This window comes from Chroicocephalus ridibundus, chromosome 3 (genome assembly GCF_963924245.1).
Source record: "Chroicocephalus ridibundus chromosome 3, bChrRid1.1, whole genome shotgun sequence".
In the NCBI taxonomy this organism is placed as follows: domain Eukaryota; kingdom Metazoa; phylum Chordata; class Aves; order Charadriiformes; family Laridae; genus Chroicocephalus; species Chroicocephalus ridibundus.
The window spans coordinates 68,896,998-68,923,491 of record NC_086286.1 but is presented as its reverse complement, the minus strand read 5'-3'; the positions used below and the strand labels follow the sequence as shown (position 1 = coordinate 68,923,491).

The following is a 26,494-nucleotide window of genomic DNA, read 5'->3' as shown; positions in this document are numbered from 1 at the left end:
TTTGCTATACGTCTTTAGAGAGTCTTTCACCAGATGAAACTACCTGATTTCTAGTGCTGTTATTCTCATTAGAGGTACTCATTTATTGTTGAACCAGTTGGTAAAAGTGAAGGTTTTTCTAAAGGATGCGTCTAATCTTATTTTATATGCTTGCTTATTTTAGTGAATTTATTACATATGTTTAAACCAAAGTTAATGTTGAAATATTAACATGCAGCACACTCCTCTATAAATGTTAATAGCTTATGGCTGTGAAGACTGAGATACAGTTACATCCCTAATAGTGGATTTTGGGGATGCTTTCGGAAGATGACTTTTCCATAATCTTATGATTATGTCCTTTTCTTCACATCAGATGGTCTTCAGTGACAGACATAGGGACAGTATTGTAGTTACCTTGCCCCTTATTTATCTAGTATTTTTACTACTTTTTGCTAAGTGTAGCAACAGAAATGATAGCAAATGAAATCATTATGGAAGGAGTTATACTAGAACTACATCAGAGCGTTAAAAACAAAACCAAGTAGATAAGACATTCTGTAGTTTTCTTTTTTGCTGTGATTTAGACGTATATATTGTGATGATTTCATCCTTTTTTAGTACATCATTGCTGTAACAATTTAATTGGTCTCTATCTCCCTCCTTATTATCATTAGTAGTGGGATATAGCCCTATCTTTCATCTGTTCAAACTCATCAAAGCTGGAAACAGATATTTTGTTAAATGTAATTCCTTTTGGTAAATTCATTTCTATCTACATTGCCCTATGACCTTTTCATCCTCACTAAGAACGTTTTTGACGGTTGCAGAATGTAAAAGTACAGATTGTGCCTTTGATGTTGAGTTAATTTTAAAAGGAAAACAATAATGAATACCTTATCAAACAATAGAATATATCATTAGTGCTGATTTGTTACCTGAGGAAACCTTGTTAGGTGTAATTAAATGAAAATTTGTATGTTTTATTGAGAGAAATATGCCTTGAACATTTCTGTTACTTTTTTTTTTTTTCTACTTTCACAGTTTACATCCTGTCTAAGTATGCTAGGCTCTAAGGTTTTTTTCCCCATGTCTGTTACAAAGCCTGTCTATAATGAGAGTAGCACTATCGCAGACGCCCGCATCTGATGGAGCGGCTGTCGGCTGCTCCTTGCTCCCTGGGACAGCGGCCGCTGTGAGGAAGCGTTTTCCCACAGTCTCCCAAGTCTCTTCCCGTCCTCTGTCGTGCCTTCTGCAGAAACCACTGGAACATGTTTTCTGTAATAAATAAACCACGGGAGGGTTGAGTGAAGTGTCCTCTAAATAGGGTGGTAATTTAAGGTTACTTAGAAACTTTGGTTAATACAGAACGCAGCTTTGTGTTTGCTTAGCCAGGCTAATCACAGGGAACGCGTTACACCGATGTGCTTAAACCACCCTGTTTCACGTCCTTAAAATTTCATGGATTTCTGGAGAGATGCAATTTTCCAGCTACTCCTTTAGCAGCTTGGGTCTTGTGTTGTTGAGGGAAGGCCTGCGCCTCTGCCGTCGTGGTGCGGTTCAGTTTGGTGGAAGGCGGCCTGAGTTGGTCTGCTGCTGTGGGGGGGGATTGAGCTCTGCGATGTGCCGAGGTCTTGGGTCAGAGATCGTCCAAGTTGTGCTGCAGAAGCTGCCCTGAGGCAGGGTGGATTTTGCCTGGGAGTGATTTTAAAAAAGAAGGTCTGTGGCTTTGGGGAAATTTATCAGTTTGCGCTCAATTTGTTTAGATTTATCGACGTATTTTAAAATTAATTTTTTGTGCATTGATGGCATGGTTTTCAGTACTTTCTCACAGAGGATTACTGAAATTAGGGATGGAGAAGACACACTGAATCATGTGGCTCTTCTTACCTCACACTCATCATGTGAAATATGTGAAGTTTTCTCAAAGAGCCTTCTGTGAACTCTGCCCATCGTATGAAATGAAGGGGAATGCAGAAGCTTTCACCCTAAGCAGTGGTTGCTGACTGAGGTCCAGCTCCTGTTATCCTGTTGATACTGTGTACTGGCTGTAATGTAACGGAAGTACTTGTGGAGTAAGGTGTTGTTCAGGGTTTTAAAGAGTTCTGCTAGAAGTGAGGAGGAAACCCAGGAGAAATATAAGGGAGTCTGCCTTGCGCACCCAAAACCAGAGTAGTATCTGTCTGTAGTGGTGTGTTACAGTGATTTTTCTGATGAAAAAAATTTCTTATATTTTTCACGCAACAGAGTTAACTAGCTAAGCATTTTTCTCCTCAAACTTTCAGTAAAAAGGTTCTAGATGACCTGAGTTTACTTCTGCTTGGTTTGCATCTTTTTGTCTTATCTGTGAGCAAACAAATATCACTCAGTCTTTTTTGTAGAAATTCCAGATTTCCAAAGAGTATTAATAGATATTTGCAGATTTTGGGAGTGGGACCTAAGTTATAAATTAGGTTTTGGAAAACCAGGTTAAGCACTGGGGAAGGTGCTACCTATTTGAACTTCAAATACTGATACTCGCAGCAAAAGTTTGCAGTCTGCAGACAGCGTATGAGGCTTAGAAAGTGATGGTTAAAAAGTTCATAAAGTGTAAATTTGAAAAGGGTGAGCTTTTGCTAATAGTTCACAAACCAAAGACAGAGCTAATTTTTCCGCAGATTGTTTCAGCTGCTAAGCATAGGGCAGAAATTCCTCAGAAATAAAACGAATGAGTCAGATTTCACATTGAACAAATAGTAAATCAGGTGCCAGGCCACAGATTTAAAGATTGCTGGGTTTGTGAGAAGTGGAAAGGAAGAATTTGGTGGGAGTCATAACTGGCTGCTAGAAACATCTGCAGTTCAGAGCAACTGATGCCGTCTTTGTGGCAGTGACAAGCGCGGGGCCAGAGCCCAGGAGGGGTCAGTGGCAAGTGTTACATGCTTCTGTTGCTTGTGCAACAGTTTATTTGGGATAAACTCTTACCACAGAAGAGGATGTCCAAATCCACTATTTCTGAAGATAAATATTCTCTCCTTTCGCTGTTCTGAAACAGAGGGATGCAGTAAAATAAAGTCCTGCAAAGGAGTAGTTTTCTCTGGTGTGTGTGTGCTTCTCTGCAGTAAGTTTCAAAAATGCAAATCGAAATTTAGTGAAACTGTATGGAAACAGACAGGGAATATTTGGGCATCCTGAGTCAGACGGTGAAAATGAAAGACCGTTTCAAATTCATTTTGAAATTTTAATTTGAACTTGGGTAAAGCAGTCACATCAGCGTGTTATCTGATATTAAGGAAAAGCAGTTCTATTAATCAGTGCTTAATGTATTTATTATAGGCATGCACTCATGTCTTGCCTTCCCCAGAACAAATGTTTTTCTTAGGTGTACTCGAGGTATCTTTATCCCATGTCAGTTTATTTGCAGTTTGAAATTTTTCATTTCTCTCCAATACAGCCTCATTAACAGCCTCCTAGTGTGTAAACCAGGTATTATTTTTAAAGATTTTCAAAAGATTTCCCCTTGTTTTTATTACATTAGTGTATATTACCATCACTGTCATCAGTTATCCACATTGCCAGCGTGCTGAGGGAAGCATTTGATACTAATCTATGAAGTGCATTTGAAGAAATGTCCAGTGATATAAGCGTTAAACCACTTAAAGTATTTTCACATTAAATACTTGTATTTTTTAATTATTTTTTTTTTAGTACATGCATCATGAATGAGTCTGCCTCTAGTGGAAATGGTCAAGAGTTTGATGTATTTAGTGCTATGGACTGGAAGGATGGCATAGGTACTTTGCCAGGAAGCGACCTAAAGGTAAGATGTGTAATTTTTTTAATAAGCGAAATAAAAGTGTTAAATGCCAGACGAATGCATTTCACAAGCTGGTGTGTTGGTGTCTGCTTTTATGAATAAAACATGAATCTGCAGCTCTGAGTTAAGAGACTGTAGCCCGTTAGCTTTTAGCTCTGGAGTTTCTTGATTCATTTTCTGGTGCTGGCATAGACAGCCGTCATCCCCGTAGGAAGGCATAAATTAGCACTGCCTAACTATATAGACAGAAGTAATCAAGTGCACAAGATCCAAAAGAAATCCCAAAAGTTAAGGGTGAAAATTCAGTCCGCTTAGAGTGTTATATTATTGTCTCACTAAGGATATCTGTCCTGTCACTGACTCTCACAGTCTCGTATTCTTAGTTCTTTTTATTTCTAAAAATAGTTTATATTTGCTTTGCTTTTGTCATGTGAGTGCCTAGAAAAATTAATAAAGTGAGTGCTTCTGACCTTGGTATAGTTTAGAAATTTGAATGGTGTTGGAATTGTACTTTTAATTACATTTTTCCCACTGGTTGTAGTTACTGAAGTAAATTATAACAATTTTATTTTGTTCTCAAAATATTTTATGTATTTTATTTATCTGATACTTTCTACTATGTCCTCAGAAGATGTCCTCTGCTGCGTTAGCTAAAAATACAGTTTCTGTATTAGAGACTTTATTGCACCTATTTCCTGTTGATTATAGTCAATATTTTCATATAATTCCATTTAGGCTAACATCGATGAAGTTTTCTCAGAGTTTATTTTTGGAATGCAATCTCACAAATTAATTAGAAAACGCATGTTTTTTAAAAGAACTTTTTATCCCATGGTGCCTGGTACAATTTCTCTTGTTGAAGTAAGGAGTCAAAAATGTTTAAAATTCAGGAGACATGTTGTGAGTGTGGTTTTGTGTGTTTTGTTGTTTCTTCTTGTTTTTAGTCACAGAGTCATAGAATAGACTCAGAGAATAACTTGCTTTGGAAAGGACCTCAGGAGACCACCTCTGACCAGCCCAGACCTCTGGCTGACTTGGATCAGGTTGCTCAGGGCCTTGTCCGATACAGGTTTGGTTATCTCCAGGGCTGGAGATACCACAGTCTCTTCGGGCAGCCTGTTCCAGCATTGGCCACCCTCACAGCGATTTTTTCCTTTTACTGATACTCAGTTGGAATGTCCACTTTTGCAGCTTGTGCTTGTTGCCTCTTGTACAAAACCTGGCTCCATCCCTTCTATATCCTCCCATTAACTGCTGGAAGACAGCGGTAAAATCTCTCCTTCTCTTCTCAAGACTGAGCAAACAAGTTCTCTCAGCTTCTCCTTGCATCTTGCAGTCGTCTGCTACAGCCCCTACTTGTTCTGATGGACATCCGCTGGACTTGCTGCACTGGGTTACTGTCTTTCTTGTGATGGACCCAGTAGTCTCTGGATGGTCTCATCAGTATTGAATGGAGGGGAATAGTCAGTTCCCCTGAGCTGCTGGTTACCCTTTTGCTAAAGTAGCCCTGGGTGCCTGTGGCCGCCTTTGCTGCCAGGGCGCATTGCTGACTTGTGTTCCGCTCGTAGGTCTTCTGCAAAGCTGCTTTCAGATAGTCAGTCCCCAGGCTGTACCGGTGCAGGCAGCTGTTCAGTCCCAGGTGCAGGGCCTTGCGTGGGCTTTTGTAGAGCTTCATGAGATCTTGTTAGCCTATTTCTTCAGTGTGTCGGGGGTCTTTCTGATTAGCTAACCTGCCCTTCAGTTTATCAGCCACTCTGTCTAATTTGGTAATTTGCTTCTGCAGCCTGTACATATATAGAAGCCTTTCTTGTTGCCTTTGCTGGTTCTTCCCCAGCTGAGCTTTGAGTTTCCTAATTGTACACTGCAGCAATATCACTATATACAGTCTCTGTGTAATGTTTCCCCAGTTTCACTTCTGCGTATCTCCATTTCCAAGTCAGGAGTCCCTAGTTCCTTCCATTCATGTTGGCCTTCATCCACATTTGCTCAACTTCTAGCACATCGGCATGCATCATTCTCCTGGTGTGAGGTCCCTGGAGAGACATCCAAGTCTCCTGGGCCCGTTAACTTTTTAAAGCAGTCTCCTGTGTGATCCTGCCAAGCAGGTTTCTGAACAAGCCAAAATCTGCCTCTCGTGAAGTCCAGTGCTGCTACTTCAGTATTTGTTTTGCTCACTCCTTTCAGGATTTCAGACATCACCATCTCGTGGTTGCTACTGCCAAGGCTATCAGCAGCCTCCACATCCCTGACCAGCTCTGTATTTTTTAAAATAGTCCAGGGTTTTACAATACCTTTCTATTTTAATAAGCAGCATTGTATGAAAGGCAAACATAATACTGAAGTGTTTGAGGAATACAAAAGGGAACAGTGCAGGAAGATATAATAATCTCATATAAATCACTGGTACATGCTTTGTTCAGTTCTGGTTACCCTATGTCAAAAGAAACAAAACCAAAGCAAAGGTTTGGTTAATTAGTAAAGGAATTAAGTAGTAGAGGAATGGGAAAGCTTCTCTACAAAGCGAGGGAAGGGACCGGGAAGGGTAGCTGAGGGTAAATTCAGGAAATCGTTTAAGAAGATTCTTGACTATGCCCTGTTCAGGGTAGCATGAGCTTCATTTGTTGTTTTTGTTTTTGTTTTGTTTTGTTTTGTTTTGTTTTTAATTTTATTTGGAAACAAACAGGTATTTGATTTTTGGACAGAGATTCTTTCTTTGGTCCAGGCGTTAAGGAAGACGCAGTCAGAGGTGCGATGGTAGTGTACCCAGAATGATGAAAGATACGGAGAGAATTGGCCAGGCAGCTCATTCTGGTCTGTCTTTTTTTTTTTTAATACAAAAGCAAGGGGTTACTGGATGAAATTGAAATGGAGCCATTCGAATACTGACTGAAGGAAGAATATTTTCTAACAATGCAGAATTAGCCTGAGGAGCTCACTGGACCAGGGAGCATTGAGACTCAGTGAAAGACTAGGCATTTATGCAGACACCAAAACAATTTGAGCTGTTGCAATAGTACGGATTTTTTAAGCTTTTGAGATAATTGTAACAACCCATTTTTCAGGGTTGCTTCTAAATACTGATGGTCAAAAGGGTGACTAATCCCTTGAAACCGTAAATGTGATCGTGGAAGATATGTTATGCTCTTTGTGTAATTCTCAAATAGGGTTAATGCAGATGGTTTACCTGAACTGTCCTGATAACAGAGTATTTTAATACTGTGTCCTGAACGTAAAGAAGATGCCCTTACATAGCAGTTACTTCTTGTAAGCTTGCTCGTGTCATTCAAAAATTATAATAGAATTGTTCCACTGAACATATCAAACTATTGCCATGTATTTACATTGAAATGAAATTGAAAGATTCAGTGAAAACAGTGCAGTAGCAAGATGCACACATCCAAAGATTCTATTTTTACAGAAACAGAGTGCTTTTTTTTTTTTTAATAATAATAAATAGTAAGCAATAGCTGAACTGTTCATTGCAGACAATGCATTGCGTGCATTCTCACATTCAGTCTTTTGTCTCCATAAAATGTTGGGGAAAATTGTCTTTGAACGCTCAATTTGGTAAACTATATTGTATGAGCATGCTTTAAGTTAAATGTATACCAAAATGTTGAAATACTGCTTTTTTAATATAGAAGTTTTGGGGAGTTACCTACTTAAAGTCCTTATTTTTAGTCATGTAAGTCATATGGCATTTGCTTGTCTTTTACTGCTTGCATGGTGAAGTTCCATGCTTATTTTTACATAATGCATTTTTTAAGAAATCTCTTTTTTTTGTGTGCTATATTAATATCTAGCCTCCTCAGATTATCAGGCAAGCATATCTGAGCAACCGTCTTTTTTAAGAACCACTTCATTTTTGTGAATGTAAGTTCCTCTATGAATAAAAGCTGGTAAAAACCCATTGTAAGTAGTGGAAAATGCTTGAAACATTTACAAATAACTTTTCTCAATATTTTATTATCATTGCTTAAATTTAACTTTTCTTATGATATAGAAGTAAATTAGAAATAGGAAATTGCATTATTTCTTTTTGTTATGAAGTCCTATGGGCAGTTTCATGCCTCCCAGACTTCACTGAGATGGGCTGCACCAGGGGGCACTCGATCCCCAGTCTCATCAAAACAAGGGAGCCCAGTCAGCTACCAAACCTCTGTTCTCATGGTCTACATCTGTTTCCACGTCGGTAAAATGCTGAAATGTTCTTTTCCTATGATTTTGAGCATTGCTAATTGTCGTATTTTTGTTGCGTGGCAGAAGGCTGTGGAAATACATTCTCATACAGATTTTGTTAAAACTCTTTGGCAGAAACAGTCATAAAATAGTTAATAGTTCTTGAACGCTGCTTTGAGTATGCTGTGTGACAGATAAATAGTTGTGGAAAATGCTAGAATTTCAAATTATACAGGGGATAGGGAGAATTAAAAATTGTACGCTATGATGCACTGAAGACTGAGAACAAAAATTTTAGCATTGTATATTAGTTCTTTCAAGATGTTTAAATAAAACAGAAAACTTGAATTCCAGTAGAGTTTAAAATATTTTACAAATTACAGAATGCCTTCATGTGGCAGGCTAAGTAATGTATGCTCATCTGAAAAACATCATTGCTTACCAGTTACCCTGCATGGTATGAATATAAATGTGAAATACTCTTCTTTTTTCCTCTCTTTTTTCTTTTTTTTTTTTTTCTAAAAATCTCTGTGCTGAGTGCAGGCAGTAACACCATCACTTCAAGATTTAAATGTACTCATTAAATTGGAAAAGCTGTAATAATTTACAGTCACTTCCTACTGCAGTGACAGAAGTTTATGAAGTACTTCGTAATGAGTTTTCTAGTACTTGTGTTTGGAAAGTGAGCTGTTATATACTGCATGGACAGAATTTTGGTCATTATTTCCAGCTTGCAAATTGTGCTTGAATGGAAAAAAAATACAAATAAATTTGATGATGAAGAAATTAACCTGTAAATAAAGCTGGGCAGCTAATATGGTAGGAAACCAGCTATAATAGTGGGACATGAATGGTGGAATAATGGTCAGTGGTGCTCGGTATTTCCAGCCGCGCTGTAAAGAAGGTAACGGTGATTCACAGTGCTGTGTTTCTGGATGCATAGGTGCAGCAACTCAAGGCAGTAAAGTGCATCCTTCCACCTGCCCGTTCTGAAATTGCATTCAAGCTTACTTGAGATAATTAACATTTAGAGAACAACTTTTTTTTTTTTTTTTACATCATTATATATCAGAAATACTGGTAGTGTCTCAGGCGGTAACTAACTACAGTGATTTTTTTAGTGCAAAGCTATTTCTGTCCTCATGCAGTGGCATGTGCTGCACTGAACCTGGGCAGGCATTTCTCTCTCGGGGAAGTGGCCCCGAGAGTGTCCGCGGGAAACATCAACTACCGGGAACCAGTTAAATCACTGCCTCCACCGGGAAGGTGTTTTTCCAGAGGGAAGATAGATTCCCTTCAGGTAAGCGGTAGCGCAGGGAGGAGAAAACAAGGCAGAATAGACTTCTCTGAGTACGTGTGAGCCCCAGCAGATGTACTTAGTGACCTGGTCTTTTCCACATGGAAGTAACTTTCTTCTGTTGCAATCTAATGTAATTGATTAGCTCATGCTGTGCTTCATCGCCATTCATTTCTGGTTTAAAACTGTGCATTGTCATTAAATGATTCTACCTTTTTGGAAAAAAAACCCCAAAAACTACCAAAAAGGAAATTGCTGAAACTCCAAAGCCAAGAAATGCCGGAATTAGGTTTGCATTTGGATCTTTAAGTGGGCTTCCTCGTATGTAGTCATGGTGTAGTTTTCACTTAAGTGATCACATGGTATTTTACCGCAAAATCTACTGCGTCATTTGCTGTAGATGCTGTTAGACTTGTAAATAATTGGGCAGAGGATTTCAGGAAGGAAAAGGAATAGTTTTGTGATTAATGCAGGTAAGTCCCACATGGGAAAGCTTAGCGCTGCGCTTGTTTCTACCACAGCCTTCCCCTGCGGTGCCGAACAAGTCACTGGAACCAAACTTTGGCAGGTAGCCATTCATTTTTTTTAACTTGTCACTGGCTTGGCTTCCCCATGCGATATTAGCGTTTGGTATTTAGAAATATTCTGGCCGAAATAATTCAGAGCCAGGGTTGCTTTGTAGGTCAACTTCTGGATCAATAAGCATAGTCTTGGCAGGCCTTGACTTCTGGCTCTGTCACTGATTTATGTGTCACCTTAAGAAAGTCTGTTTAGCTGCAATTTCCTACTCAAGTGGAGATAATAAGGCAGACTGAGTTTGCAGTGAAGAGAGATCATTGAGAAGCTGTCTGGTACTAAGATAATTCTCAAGCACTCGGGGTGGAGGGGGGGATTGGAAGAGCCCGAGGAGTGTCTAAGAATAACGTAGATAAATATTACTGCAGACGAGACTGAGGTATCGGCGTTTTGCTGGGGAAATGTCAGTCTCTCTTGCTAAAGGTATATGTTTTCTGATGGTGCCTAAGCTTTCAGTTCAGAAGTGATGAGAGAATGTTCCTATCCTTTTTGTCCTTTCCTGCTTGTGCCTGCCCAGATGATAGGAAAAACCTTTCCTTTTGGATGCAAATTGTTCTCTCTTCTTCGTTACTTCAGGATTAGCCTATTGCAGTATTACTGATGCATCTTAAAATCAATCAAAGATTGCTTGAAGTGTCCCACTTTCTTGCTGACAGCATCATTCCAGTGAGAGAGCGTCTGGCCCTGCCCCTTGGTCGTGGTGTGGAATTTAATGTCTGCTGATTATGAATTAGGGAGCCTTAAATAGCCTGGGATGCAGCTTAAATTGTTTGTCTTTTGCTGGACTTGGCAGAGCAGGAGCGTGCAGGCAGGATCCCTTCTCATCGTTAAAGAAAGGGAACAGCCAGGTGCAGGGACGCGTTCCCCTGCCCTTCCACATCCCTGAAGGAGTCAAAATTCTGTGACCAGGCAAGCATCAGGGGTCACATGCTTACTGAGTGCTTTGGAATAAGCTGGGAGCAGAGTACTCAGAATGATGAAGAGGTAGGAAGAGATATTTTTATTGTCTTTTGTAAGTGGCTGAGAACAGAGGTTTTGTTTCAGGAATTACTTTGCACTGCATTGTAGCAGTAATTGCTAGAGTGCCCAAAGCTTTTTTAGATACATGCTCTTTGTTATTTCAGTGTTGGGGTTTTTTTAAAGAAAATAAACAGTCATTCTACTTTCAAACTGTGTAGAGTAAATAAGACTGGCTTTACTGCTTGAAGAAAGAGTATAAAAATACACAACAGCTGCCTCATTTTCTGAATGCTCTCCAGCCCCTGCCTGGGGCAGGGGTTCTGTGGAAAAAATAGTATGTGATCGTGCATGTAAAGCCTGTATTACACACACACAGAAGAGGAGAATGGTTGAATGGGCAAGTTCTGGCATTTACTAACTTATTCAACTTAAATAATATGTAAAAAATAGTTTAGCATGTAGCAGGATGTGGTTGGACGATACGGTGTCGATAGGTGATTCCTTTGCTTTAAAGGGAGGAGGAGCTGTAAGATGCCAGAAAGGCTCTGATTTGTCTGAAATCACTGATTAAACCATGATTCAAATGAAGAATGGTGGTAACTGTTCGCTAACCGGAGATCTGAGTGTAGTTCTTTGGCTGTTATCCCTGGAGTTCCAAGGCATGGACTCTTGACAGACTGCTGTGTAACTCCGTTACTTAAGTTTAGTTACGTCATAGGCATGAAGAACATTTGGTCAATTTACTTTTGGTTTGGATAATATAAATTTTCCAGGTTTATTCTGAGCTAGTCCACGATCAGTGTTCTGTGGTCAAGATGAGTTTTACTCCTGACATTACTGTCAGAATGCAGCAACAATTGTATTTATTGCGAAGAACGCTTTGTCCTTATCTTGCCCAGTAGATGGTAGTGTTGGCTGTTTTTTCTTAATTCATTTTAAAGTTGTGCATGAAGATGTGTAGGGCTTTTTTCTTCTTTTTTTGTCCTTTGCACTTCGGTTGTTGCTCCCTTTTCTTCCTTTTTATTTCTGTGTGTTCTCCCAAATAGTATTTTTACCTTGTAGAAAACGATAGTGGCCTTTATTCTGATTTGATTTCTATGAGTACTAATGAGATCTTGTACATTCCTATAAGGGCACAAGTAACAGCAAACTGAGATAGTCTGGTGTTTGTTGCACTGAATTAGACACATGCAACAGCAGGGACTTAATTTGAAATTAGATCCTGTGTATTTCTTCCCAATAGGTTTGAGTTTCTAAGAATTAATCTGCAATATGGTGGGCATTTTGCATTGTTTGCAAACTTATTTTTATCCCACTTAGTCACAAATACACTGAGTATTTGTATGAAATGTGGAGAAAGAGAACTGAAAGCCTTTTTAATATATAATTGCCCTGACATAAAACTAGAGAGTGCCTTCCAGCTCGCATGGTAAGGCAAAGAACTTCCATTAGAAATGGAGAGGTCCTGAAACCACTGAAGGAGGGACAGCAGAAGTCCACTACAGTGTTATGCTTAGTCAGGTTCACTGGGAAAAAGTGAATTTCCATAGTTAAGCCTAGCACATGGTCGGCAAAGAATGACAGGCTGATCGAGAAGATTGAGTACTATTTTCATAAGAGGACCAGAAGTGGCTTGTGCTTAGCCTAATAAAATTAAGTTTGCGGGTACATAATTCCTTGCTTCAAATGCGTGCCCAGAGAGTAAATGCTGGGGTACTAGAGCTATGTAATCCATAGGCTAATGTTGGGTTAAGAACAAATGGGTATAAACTGACTATGAATACATGTAAATGAAGAGTTAGAAGAAAGTTTTTTTGAGAAAGAAATTCAGGAATGGGCTTTCAATAGAGGCACTGGTTACGGAGAATCTCTCTGCTTCTCCATTGCAGCTGAAACATTTATGAAATATTTTGTGTGACACTATCGCCTGCAATTAAAAAAGTCTTTGTCTCGGTGACTTACGGTGCTTGTTCCAGTCCTGTGTAAATTTTAATGCAATTTTAATTAAAAAAAATATTTATTGATAGTAATTTTGATCCCTGTTGAAGAACTTAGCATGTGGACAGACAGAAATGGTTCAGAAAGTATTTATAATACTTGATCATTATTTATTTAAGCCTTGGTTTCCCTCAGTGTATTCTTTATTTCTTGAATGAATATGAAAGTGTTTCTGGGGATTAAATTAACAGTCATATAAGATGAAGTTCTGGTATATCAGGGCTTCGTTTCCCAAGAACGTGAAGAAGTATCTCAGCCCTGAGGGGAAGGAATCTCCAGTGATGTTTAGATGGAAGCTGCTGTTTAGTTCCCCTTTGACCGTTGTGGAAACTGCTAAACAAGGCAGCTAAATTCTGTGTTGTATACTTACCCACTAATAATTGGACTCATCCTCCCAACTCAGTTTATGATATATTTGTGTTAAAAGAACTGTAGTATCTTGAAAACATGTATTTTTGCCATTGTTGCTCACCTGTACATGAAAATTTGAAAGTTAAATTTTCTATCTAAATGTTATATTCATTTCTGTTTATCTTACTGTGAATTTGCTTATGAAAGCTGCTGAGGTTTCTTCCTCATCTTCTTCTTTGCCTCCTGATCTTTTAAGACTGTTGGCTCCATTCAGTGGGACAGAGGGTTGTCTTCTTAACAGGTTCCTTCAAAGTTGCAAAGAGGCACTTGTCAAAAGTCAAGTGGATTAAATTCACACCCAACAAGCTATTATTTTAAACTTCTCAGAAAGCTATTGGTCTGTCCTCAGAAGTTGGCTCAATGGCACCGTTTCCTTCTCTGTATCACCAAACTGTTGGGACACCTGGGGGAATGTATGGGAGGACTGCTCTTACTATATTAAAAGCTTGCATCCCCAAAACCGGAGGGAATATTACGACTGAACCTTTACCTTTATTTTTTTGTTGTCGCCTGCTTTCTAGGTATAAAAGACTTAGGAAAGTATTGATTTTTTTCGTGGACACATAAACCACCATTAGTCTGGATCCATTTTTGTCACACTTCCAGCAGTAGAGACTAGTTGGCACATTGCTCTGCCAGCTTTTATCCTGTGATGGCTTTGTGCAGTATGCTGCTCTGTACATCTGTTTCTCCTGTTTTTAAGCGGTTAACCTCAGTCATAAGTTTTTTTGTTGTTGCTTTTCCTCCTCAGCTAAAACCAGGGTACGACTCCCCAGGTCCGAGGCATTTTTCTGGTGAGCTAGGGAGAGCTCAGCGTGCACAGCAATGCTGAAGTACCTGTAGTTGGGGAAGCAGCAGGTGAAAGCAGATGTACTGCTACAAGATTGCCTCTGAAGAGGAGCCGGAGGCCTCTGATGCTGATAGAGGCCAGGCTGACGGCAACACCAGGAAATACAGAGGTCCCATGGTGCAGCAGGCCTGGTAGTGTTGTTGCTAAGGCACTAGCAAGTGGTTGCTCTCCATCCCTGATTCCAGCTCAGCGTGGTGGCCTGACCGCTGGAGGGCTCCTTCCTTAAGGGTTCGTCTCTTGCTGCCGTGAGCAGCCTCAGTGAAAGGGTAGCTGGGGCAGCCTTCCCTGCAGGCATCTGTCTTTCCTGTTTTGACACCTGTCAGTCAGCCTGCTGAAGGCAGAAGGGCTGGTGGGTCACTCCACTAGCAAGGGTGACGTCCTTGCGTACCACAGGAGGCCCCAGTGGAGGAGGAACCTATGTATAGTGTTGGGGCTGAACGTTGGTTGGATGATGCAGGAATATCCCAGGTATTAATTGGGATATACCTTCAGAAATAACCTTCGGTGTACGGATGTTCTGGCTGGCATTGTATGAGGGTGCAGAGAGTGTTTCCAGAAGCTGGTGAGTAACCTCCCTGTGACCTGTGGGTTGGTGGGCCACTGTGTTGTGGCCTCACAGCCCCCTTGCTGAGCCAGCTGCTGCAGAGTTAGAGCTCTTGGAAGCAAGAAAAGGCTTTCCCTCTGGCATCCACCTACTGCAGAGACAGCAAAGCACCAACAGCAAAAATGAGCTTAGCCAAAATAGGAGCCAGGCTGGGTAAGACACAAGGATCCTCTTCTGAATGGTAACTCCACTGCTTTTCTTTGGGGGGAACAGTGTGAATATCTGCCCACAAACTGGAGTATGAGCATGTGGTGTTACTGCATCTGGGTGCCTTTCAAAACTGAACTCCTGGTCTTTCAGTCCAGATGGACTTATTGACAGTTTTTTCACACTTGGGTTATCTGTTGTGAGCGTAGCTGATGGCAAGTAAAAATCTTGGCTCCAGAAGTCATGGGACTGTGAGGTCCTCCTCTTCTTCCTCTCCTTCCCCCTGAGCTGCCTGCGTTCCTTAGGACCTTCTGGCTCTTTGCAGCTGCTGGGGCTGGAAGGACTGTATTAGCGAAAGCACACTGTTCTGGTATGTATGTCATGAGGCTCACCTTTGCTTTCAGTCAGAATGGCTTATTTTCAGTACTGTACCATGGCAGGGTCCAAAGTGAGTGGGAGTGATTCATCCTGCAGCCTCCAGAGGCACAGAGAAGATCAGTTGCAATTGTTCCCCTTCCCATTTTCCCAAGGTAGAGTTGCCTGACCAGAGAAACAGAAATAGGCTTCATGCTGCTGCCCTGAAGGAGTATTCTCGCAGGTGGGTGCTGGGGAGCTTTGAAAGACTCTCTCAGGCGTAATTTTTCCTGTTGATCTCCGTTGGTGAGAGCACCTTGCTGCTAGAGACCTGCCCTCTGTGGCAAAGCTCAGAGAGTTACGCCCCTTTGCTGTTTCAGACGGACAAAACGCTGCCTTCAGTTCAACCCGTGTAACCAGCCAGGCCTGCAAACCAAGTAGGCTGGGAAGCTGAAGTTTATTTTCATCTGGTAGCGCTGTAATCGTTACGGCATTTGGAAGATGCGTTTCTGCTGGCAGCAGGATGGATATAACTCCCGGTGCTCCTGTGTAAGCACAGCATGTGGGGTATTGTTGAGCCTTGCTTCTGGCTGACAGTAATACCACGTTCAGCGTGTAATTAAACAGCTCATAAACTGCCTTGAGATGTTTGTTTATGTGCACTTTACAGCGGAGAAGTACTATGTTTTCAGAGGATGCTGAAATTTCTGTACTCTGTGAAGCATTTGTATTTGACGTTTAGTTCCCTTTTCGTTGACAAAAATACTCAGTGACTGGAGTGCATTATTTTGCTGGCAATGAAAAGCGTATGGTTAGGAGATTTTCCCATGAATTTCTGTTACTGTTTTTTTTTGATTCTTGTGTGTAACTTAGATATAGATCTGCGTGTGGAGGCATCTTTATCAATATCTATTGGAAATTAATATTTTTTAATAACAAAATGAGGTTTCATTTTGCTTGAAAGAAACAAGAAAGGTTTGTTTCCAATTCCTTGGAGATAAGCAGAAACTCATAGAAATTAAATAATATGGTAAGGACACCAAGTAAAAACTATCTTGGTCAACAGAAGAAGACTTGATAAGAGAATAATTTTTTTTACTATATTCTACGCCATTTGTTTTGTCTTACAGTTTAGAGTGAATGAATTTGGGGCCCTGGAAGTGATTACGGATGAAACTGAGATGGAAAGTGTTAAAAAGGCAACTGCTACCACAACCTGGATGGTTCCAACTGCTCAAGAAGGTCAGTTAAGAGGCAGTAAACGTTTTCTGTGGTAGACTGTATTTTGTTTAATATATCAGTTTTTCTAAAAGGTTGCCCCCCAAAATTAAAAAAAAACCGCAAACTTATTTGCTTTAATGCACAGAGTATCTCTGACGATGCTACCTATTTCTTGGTATGTGCGTAAGTATGAAACTAAAGGCATTTTAAGTTAAAAAGAAATAATTCCACTGTTAAACACATGAAGTTCAATTACAGCCACATTTTTTTCTTACAGTAGTTTTTTCTAAGTTTAGAATCAGTATTTTCCCTCTATTTAATTTGCAAAATAGTCAAATTCTCACTTTAAATTCTTGAGAGTTTTTTAGATGTTATTTTTGTTGAGCTGGTTCTCCAGACTGCCCACAAACTTCACCAACTGCCTAGAGTTCGTTTGTGACCAAAGTACCACCCACTGTAAACTGCCTTCACATGGTCCTGCCTGCTGCTCAGCTGCTACCGCCGATGTCAGTGTACGTCTGCACTGCTGCCTTGCTCCTGCTGACGGTGCTTTTTTACAGTATTGAAATTAGTGTGTAGCAGCCATTTATGTTTATCTGGAATGATAAAATCCTAATAGTTCTGGTATCTGTCTACCAAATAAGGTTTTTCTTGGATTTAAAATACTGATGGAAGGAAACACCTTTTTTGTTCAAGGGAAGTCGGTTTACGTGCTCATAAATCCTGAAAATTCTGATACCCTGACTCCAGCAATGACAGACTAGTGTGAAAGAGAATATCATAACTGGATTTGCGATTACTTACAATTACCTAGTGTTTTTTTCCTTGTTGGTGTTATCTTTTATCAATTTTCTTTTAAAAATGCATTGTGTAACTCCTTTGAAAAGCAGAGTTTAATTTTTTGGTTTAATAATCATCAATAAAAGTCCAATAAGGAAAGTCAATGAAATTTTTCCTTTGCTACTCTCCCACCATTAAGTCTTGATTGTCATGTGACTTTTATGAATAGATGAAACATCTACACCAGTGGGAGAGCAGTTTGGGCCTCAGCTGTGAGGTCTGAAGCTTCAGACCACAGCTACTCTGTTCCGTAGGTCTGTCTCCAAGGCAATGATAGTTATTCAAGACTGAAATTGTGATGAGAACAGTGTGATAGCGTAGTAGCACAGCAGGTTCTCTCCTTAGACTGAGAGATGACAGTTATCTACAGTAAAGCGTACAACTTCATCCCCTATGGTCTGGTAAACCTAAAAAAAAAATGTTGCTACTGAATTAAAGTGTGTTTGTGGACACATAAACGTACTAAGTAAGCATACTATTACTACCTTATACTGTCCTTGATTAATTTAGTGCTCCCTAAAGATAAAAATATTGCTAACATTTTCCATTGTAAGAGGAAATAGTTGTTTTGAACCACTAATGATGCTGGAGTGTAAATATAGCACGTAAATTATATATTCTTCTAGTGGAGATAGTCTGCACACAAGAGCTCATTTGACTCTGCTTTCAAAGACAGTACAGTGCTCAAGCAAAAGAACTTTGTGACTTGAAATTTGCCTTTTGGAGGGGTGCAAAGTCAATGACCTGCTGTAGAAGCTGGAGGACTTGATAGTGTTTCATACCTGCCTGTGAGTGAAAGAAATGGCATCCTCTCCTAGGCTACATGCCTCTTGAGGGGAAATTGTAGCTTAGGATGAGCGAGTAACTTAGTATTTGAAAATTTCTTTATTACAAATTAGTGATTTTTTACTTCTGGTAGACCTCAGGCGGGTTGAGCAATAGCTACTGCTGGGAGAGACTGTAAAATGTAGTCGGTGATTTACTTCCAGAAAGAAGTTCACCTATTAAAGATAAGTCCCCCCCAAACCTTCTTCCCAAATGACCCTACGTATGGGTGAAAAATGAGGCACATCAGCAGGGGATGAGGTGAGGGACTCCATGCAGTGATGACTCTGTGGGCAGTCAACGTGGTGCCTGTTAGAAAACTCACTCCTTCCACGAGTAGCCACATCGAGCAGTGTTGATGTGCCACTGATGACAGAAGCATGAAATTGGTGGATTCTTCTCTCTAATGTTGCAATATGAAAACCCAGCTTGCTTGTCAGGAGTGTGGGCCCCCTACAGACACTAACTCCCAGTTCTTCATTCTAACAAGAGTGGTGTGACTTCCATGTTTCTGTTTGCTTGACAAAGCCTTCTAAGGATGGTTGGAAATGTATCGCCTATACCTAACTGAAGTTACTTTTTTCATTGTTCAGCCTTTTCAGAAAAGACAGGGATCTCCACAAGGTTGAAGGAAACTGCAAAAATGGATGGACTTGTTTTCTGTGAAAACTGTTATCGCTATGGTACCATAGAAGAATTTGTTCCTGAAGGGAAATTTTGCAGCCAGAAATGTGCCCAGCAAGTAAAAAACAAGTAGGTGCTGTTATAAAGCATAGAAACAAAGAATTTGGCATAAATGCAGCATGAGATAAAAGTGGTGGGATAAAACGCTAATGGTGGGACAAAGGGAGATATTAAGCAGTCATGTTTTGGTGAGTGTCCATCAGTTCTTCACTGTTCTTTCACCATTTTTCATGTAAATGCACTAACAACATTTGCGTTTGTCTAATGCTGTTGCTGAAAGCGATCTTTTTTGCTCAGAGCACGCTGTGTTCTGCTGTCAGTTGCAAGCGGTAAAACAGTCTATGGGATGCATGAATTGGTGTCAGACTCCCACCCTGTTTCATAATCATTGGAATTGAGATAATGGATAATGAGATGGTTGGTGTGGTAAGCTAATTATAATTAAGTGCAAGAGCTGTGTTATGGCTGACAGTGAGTGAAAACATGAGCATACTGCAGTTTCTCAGTTCCTTTTCTTTCAGCTAGTGCAGTTCATCTCATCATAAAAGAAGGTTTGTGTTGGTATGTCCATTCTGTATTGCCTATTACTGCATTACGGCAGTTTTTAACATCTGTGATTTTGTGCGTTTTTCCTTAATTTTTAGCTAAAATTTGTCTGTTCTGATTGCTTGTTTAGCAATTTGTACAGTCACATACCAGCTTTCTCCAATTGGATTTGTCAGTCTTAACATTGCCTTCCTTTCTGTAAACTGCCCTGTGGTCCTAAACGTTTCACAGTTTGCTTCTCCGTGACACTTCATGGTGCACGGGAAAAGACACGCTGTTTAAGACATGCAGAACTTGTTCAGCATTAGCTGTCAGCTTGCCTTTTACAGTTGCTATTGTGTGTATTTCTGATTAATTCTTTTGGCAGATGTAATTTGCAGTAGTAGTTCTAAGATTATATTTAGTATAATGCCCTAGGACCTACAAACACTTGACCTTCAGGTTTACTCACTTTTTACTTGTTTTATGAATATGAGAACTGAAAGAATTTTGGCTTTGTGTCATTGTGTTACTCCTGCAATAGAGAACCAAAGGAAGAAAAGCCCAGCATGGAATGCAATGGGGAAGATGATTCCAAAGGCATTCGGAAAAGAAAAGCAAAGTTACCTCTCAAAGAAGAGTCCAGGGACAATGGGGAGAAGAAAGAGAATACCGATGAAACTGTTAGTATGCATCATAAACGCATTCCTGCAAGTATCTCGGTGGGAGTTTTGCCTTATATTACGATGTCAGTAACTTCATCAGTCTACAAAGAGAAGTGACAGCATCACTCTGTCAGAGCCACAATAAGTAGTTGGTTCACTTGCCAATTTAATTATGCCAATAATATGTAACTATTGCCAATGAACTGGTAGGGGCTGTTTTTTATCTCTTTTCCCTCCTTTTTTGAGAACGGAACAAAAAGAATTTAAAGGAAATACGATACTAACCTAGACTTGCTGTGCCTTCAGCCTAGAAAAATAGGAGGACATATTTCCCAACACCTGTTACTTTGTCACTCTGCACATGAATAAATGACTATAGACCAATAATTTATTTACAAAGAAAGCTACATTACAGTTAAGAAGAGAATACGTTTGATTTTTTCCATGTAATTTGCCTTAGAAAATCATAGCTAAAGATTTGGTTTTGTTTTGTGTGGTAGTGTAATACGCTTTGGAGCACCTTTTGTTTTTTTTTTTTTCCTTTTGGATTTATTCTTCATTTTAGAATAAACTTATGCCAGTACCTTCCCATCATGTTCATTTACCTGTAACTTTTATTTTGCTCTCAGTATCTGTGGCACTGCTGGGAGGAGCACAGTTTTGAGGGAGAACGGGAGAGCACTGCCAACTGCCTAATTGTCAAAAGGCTGAAGACGCTAGAGCTGTCAGAAGGGAATTTGTAGCTCTCTGTACAGCAGTATCTTAGGCAGAAGTCAGGGGACACCTTCTTTGCCTCCATGCATCTGCCCTCCCAAATGAGTACTTTGTTCATCTGTTCACGTGCTAGCAAAACTGTTAACACACAAACAATGAAATAAATAGAAAGGATCAGTGCCCTTTTGTATTTAGTAAAGCAATTGTACACTTGTAAAAAGCAGACTAAAGCTGTGAGAGGTTTTCCTTTAAATTGTTTTGGAAGCATGAATGTATCAAAAGATACTGCTGTTTATCCTTGGCTCAGCCAGGCCTGCTGAAGGCTTTGTGATCTGGTTTAGACAAGGCTGGCTGGCTGAGCGCTGGCTGTTGAGAGTCCTTCTGTCTGTCATTTTCACTCTGCTGTGATTTGTCACTGATCGCTAGCTTTGTTTTCATTAGACATCCGCAGGTTTGTTTGAGATAGTGGAGAGTTAGGTCAGTAGCCATTTAAATGAAGTCACTGTTAAACCTTGGGTGTCTCCTGTTTTTACTGTATTAGACTTCTGAACTAATGAGATTATTGTACTCTTTAATTTAGGAGGACAAACCTGAAGGAAGGATCTTGAGAGTCTCACAGAGAACCAGGAGAAAAAGAAAAGGGGAAATAACGGTTTTGAAACAAAGTAAGTTAGTTTATGGAACGAAAATCTCAACTATCAATTCTTTAGGTGATACCCATCTCTTAGTGTGAATTGCCAGCATTGTTTCACTGAATTTGTATTCCCTATCGAATACGTTTTTGTCAGTTCTGTAAAAAGAGAGTGCCGGTGTTATTTATAGTAATTAAGTTTTAAGGCTTGAAGAACTGAGAGAGCCAAGTGAAAACTGGGAAGAAAACCCATCAGTATGAGATGGATTACCTTCTGCAGTTTATATACCTCTGTCAGTGTGGAGGAGGATATAGTGAGTGTAAATGTAATTGGTGCGCGTTTTAGCTATTTTTTTCATCTCTCTAAAGAGTGCCAGTATTGAAGGGAATCAGGCCCATTGAGTTCCCACATGTTGAAAGACACGCATTAAGCAGAAGTGAAAGTTTACTTTTGTTTCCTTGGGGATCTGTTCTGTATCTACGGTATGTGCTGGAAATAAACACATTTGTGGAACTGTTTAGGAATAATTGCTGTGATCAGTCCAAAGGGACAGACACAGCATCGAGCAGCATAATAAAACATATTTTAAATGAGTACTGTTTTTTCAAGCTATTTGTATGGTAGACACTTTTAGGAAGAATCGGAGAATCAGCAGCTATTATACCTCAGTGGTACACCAAGCACAAACCCGCATCTCGCCCTCCAAGGTGTTTCTGGTAGAATGGGAGCCATTAGCGGAAGTTGCTAGGCCACTAATCAGCACAGAGCTCCAAGTAGCTCTGCTGCACACGAAGCAGATGAAATACTGATTAAAGATGCAACACATAAAAGTTATGGAAGATCCCCCTCCTGAGATAGAATTGCTCCTGAAATATAAATATTATTTCAACAGTTGTTTCCAAAGCTGAGGTGATAAGAAGTGTGTGAGATACAAGCACAAAGCTGATGCTCTATGGAAATCACTGCTGTCCATTGACGGAATGATCTGTACCGATTTCTTCTGGCTTTTTTTTTTGTTTTGTTTGGGGAAAATGTCAGTTCAGCACAAGAGACTTAATGTAAAAGACCAATTTATATTCAGAACCAAGCATATGGTACTGAGCGACACATCTCTTAAATGGAATAGATAAAAACTGGATAAATCACAAATAAAATGAATGTGCTTTAATAGTTTTGAGCGATTGCTGTGATTCTGAAATGTGTTATCTTTTGGTTACATTATCAGCTTTCTTCAGGAGAGTTTGGCATCATTATTGTTATGGTTCATGTTTTAATCATAGCAATGCTTAGCCAGACTGTTACTTAAGGGACTTCTGTCTCTTGCGAGTAGCCCACAGTCAGGGTCAGGCCAGAATCATGCTGTAGAGTGTGAGGAATCCTTCTGGCAGCACAAGCTTATGGTCTGAAACGCTAAGCTGCTTGTGCAGAGGAGGCATTTTAGGTGAAGATCAGTAGAGCACAGTGGAGGTGTATGAAAGTAGATACATATGTGGCCAGCCCCACAAGCCATCTGTTTTTGAAGTTCCTGGCTTTTTCTAGTGCAGTTAGTGCCTCATTTTCAAGGCCTAAAAACTGTTACTCACTGATGTGACTGTAGCCAATATTAAGATGGACTGTAGCCAATATTACAATTACTATGCAAGTGTATGCATGTATTCGTACTATATGAGCAAACCTGAAACTGGAGTGTTCTGTCATATTCTAATGACATGAAAAAAGCACTGGTGACAGTTCTGATGGCTTGGAGAAATTACTGTTAAATCACTGCATCTCCACCCAAAACCATCAAACTACAAACTGATGGAGTAGGTTAGAAACATTTTGAATACTGTCAAAGAATGAAGTATTTCAGCACTCATGACTTTTTTTTTTTTAAAAATCACAGTTATCCAGTTGAAAAGGCTTTCCAGGAACAGAAATTCTTGGGGAAAAAAATATTTAAGATTTTGAGGTACTTCGTGATTTGAACTGATCATTTTTACGCATCTGCAAATGTATATCTTAATGCTTTTTACGAGCAATAAGGGAAAAGGGAGAGGGTGCAAGACTTCGTAAGTCGTTCTTGTCACCTGAAAGAGCTTTTTCTTGTTACTAATCAAGATACGAACTGCTGGAAACCTTTCTATACAAACCAGGAACCTTCATGTTCCTGGAGCTGTTAAACCTACAGAACTACTTCTTTTCCTGAAATAAGCCTTGAGAAACACCATGAATGCATTTAATAAAAAGTAGATTTGAGATAGGTATATTGTAAACTTCAAAGTGTTGGGTTTTATATTTCTTGAGAAGTTAACAGTTACAGAATTCTTTTGCTATTGTGTGCTTCTTTACAGCTGTACCATCTAAAGGAAGGCAAGTGTGGTGTTGGGCATCCTATCTCGAGGAAGAAAAGGCTGTTGCAGTGCCTACAAAGCTTTTTAAAGAGGTATGACCTTCTGAACTTGAAATCAGGCAACCACCTAAGATCATGAGATTTTTAGGAAATCAATTAAAAAAAAAAAGTAACTTGAAGATTTTACACCTCTCTGGTGGAAAATCTACCTGATTAAAATAATGCTATCCATCAGTAATCGTCAAGATCGTCAGAACATGTGAAATTAGTTATCTTTCTCTGCTTTTTAAAGAATTATGTAATTGTAGATGAATTCTGTCAACTGAGACTACAGAAAACAGATGCTTTTCTAGAATTTGCAAGTTCTAGCCTTTCCTTCTAATCTCTGAAGCTAAAAATCTGATACGTACCCTCATTTTTTCATGCCATATCATTCTCTTTAAATATCTTTAGATAGGTGGTACTAAGGTCATCTTTTGGCTTGTTGCTTTGATTACATTACCTGTCTTTTTGCAGCTCCTGCTGACATATTGTTTTACTACATCAGATACTAGTTTGGCTTGTACCCATTTTGCTTGTCATCTGATTGGATGTCACATCATCATCTCTTGCTTGTCCTTTGCCTGCTATGGCAGTCTTTGTCATTTGCCTGTCGTCTGATCAGATGTCGCATCATCATCTCCTGCTTGTCCTTTGCCTGCTATGGTAGTCTTTGTCATTTGACATTTCAGTGCTTTCTCTAGTGCTGTCTCTCTTGCTTGGAAGAGAGCTCTCTATGCAAATCCACAAAGCTTCCACATTGTTCTCTTCTCTTGCAAAACCTGGCAAAACATGTGAACATGTCTCAGCTGCTGTACTTCTGCTATGTATAGCCGATATTATTTTTTATAATGTTTTTCTTGTAGTCTGTTTCTTGCATCCATTTCTTTCTCTTTGCTTTATACTTCAACTATTAAATCTCTTGTGCAGGGATTAGCTTTTCAGTTTACGTGTGCGGGTGATGCTGACCTTTAAGTGGTGCTTTTAGACATTACTGAGGTATAAAAGTAAAGAATCATAGAATCATGGAATTGTTAGGGTTGGAAGGGACCTTAAAGATCATCTAGTTCCAACCCTCCTGCTGTGGGCAGGGACATCTCCTGCTAGATCAGGTTGCTCGGAGCCCCCTCCAGCCTGGCCTTAAAAACTTCCAGGGATGGGGCTTCCGCCACCTCTCTGGGCAACCTGTTCCAGTGTCTCACCACCCTCATGGTGAAGAACTTCTTCCTAACGTCCAGTCTGAATCGTCCCATCTCTAGTTTTAACCCATTCCCTCTAGAAAAAAGAACTAGGATTGCAATGTAGAGAATCCATAGATCTGTAGGTGCAAGAACAACAGTTACCTGACTGTCCTTGGTTACATTCCCCTGTGCTATACACTCATTGAAAAATCGACAAGAAAAAAATCTGGTTAAGTATTACTTCTATCTGGAAGGTAGATTTACAGAGCATTGCTCTGCCTGTCTCAGGTTCCATTATAAATGCTCTTGCAGCACACAGGCTTATACCAGCCTTTCTGGGCACTGCACATGGTGGTAGTCTGGAGTTACAGGATGATACTGTTTCCTTTATTTCTCTTCACAGTGTACGTTTCTCATTCAGTGCATCTTATTTAATATTTTCTTTTTAAAGTCTTTAGCCCCTGGGTAACTGTAGGGTTTTATTTAGTGTGCAACATTTAAAGCCTGTAGTGGAGGCAGAATTCTTAATAGCACTCAGAAGTGGCCAGGTAGTATTTCTTCATTTTACAGATGGACAAGCAAGCCACAGGAACAGTAAGGTTAAAAAAAAAACACAAAATGTCACCAGTGATTTTGAATCCTTAATTTCCATTTGGATTGTGAGAATTACTCTTTTTTCTCTTACTTTTCCGGTTCAGAAGCAGTATTTTTCATGGTGTTTTTTTGTACCCTTAGTTAGGAATGGTCAGGATAATGGAGAGTCCTTGGCACTGCTTAAATCTTCGAGGTATTTCTAGGCTGTGATGGACAAGCTGTTATTGCTCCAGTAAAACAAAATTATTGACCCTTGAATGCTGTATTTTTCAATATCCAGCTCCCCTGATGTAATCGTTGAGGTTTTGTGTATGTTCTTGCACCATACATAAACATTTCTAATTCTCACTCTGCCATCTGCTCGTTTGCTGGCTCCTTTTACCTTCCCTCATATTTTGTTCCTGTATCTCTCCTTAAGAAATTATCTTTAAATGTTTGTTGTAAAAATAATACGTGATTACTAAGTTTTTCATATCTTTACCTTAGGTGATGTATTAGGAATAATGCACAAAATTGAAATCTGTTAAGTAGTATTAAAGTTATTAGTCTTGTAAAAGTTGCCTGTTGTTTTGCTGTAACAGAAACCAAACTAAAGATTGTGTTGCCTTAGAAGTTTTAGATTTGACAATGGAAAGAATAGTGAATAATTCAGGTCTTCAATTTCAGGAAATACCTGTGTGATAATAGCCTAATTTTTAGTGTATTGCTTACAGAATTTTGTACTGTTTGTATGGTAATATTTATTGTAATAATGAAAGAATATACAGATCTGTGAGTTTTTAATTGTTTCCTTTCTTTGTAATTTTACTTGTGCTTGGTTTTGCAAAATCTCAGTTATATTTTTGGCCACTGTGTCAATGTTGCCAATGTGTCAGTATTTCTAGCGTTTCAGTTTTCCACTGAAGTTTTCTATCTGTAAGGTATTTATGATATAGATGGCATTAACCGCAAGTCTTTAAAATTTACAGTTTATTGATTTTTAAAAAAAAAAGCTCTGCTTTTACATTCCTCTTGAGGAAGTATCCAGAATTATGCATAGTGTAACTTCATTAAACTTTCATTGATAACAAAAATGTTAAGTGTGGTGACGT

General features: G+C 39.5%; 1 protein-coding gene across 4 annotated transcripts in view; it reads left to right on the top strand.

Moving 5' to 3' along the window:
* L3MBTL3 (L3MBTL histone methyl-lysine binding protein 3) overlaps positions 1 to 26,494 on the top strand; it is an 81,443-nt gene that overhangs the window by 6,581 nt on the left and 48,368 nt on the right. For all 4 annotated transcript variants that reach the window (XM_063329619.1, XM_063329620.1, XM_063329618.1 and 1 more), the window contains exons 2-7: positions 3,667 to 3,778; positions 16,282 to 16,393; positions 18,631 to 18,790; positions 19,791 to 19,929; positions 21,206 to 21,290; positions 23,591 to 23,682. In XM_063329619.1, the coding sequence (XP_063185689.1) occupies positions 3,677 to 3,778; positions 16,282 to 16,393; positions 18,631 to 18,790; positions 19,791 to 19,929; positions 21,206 to 21,290; positions 23,591 to 23,682 (690 nt within the window). In that variant the 5' untranslated portion in view covers positions 3,667 to 3,676. The remainder of the gene's footprint in view (positions 1 to 3,666; positions 3,779 to 16,281; positions 16,394 to 18,630; positions 18,791 to 19,790; positions 19,930 to 21,205; positions 21,291 to 23,590; positions 23,683 to 26,494) is intronic.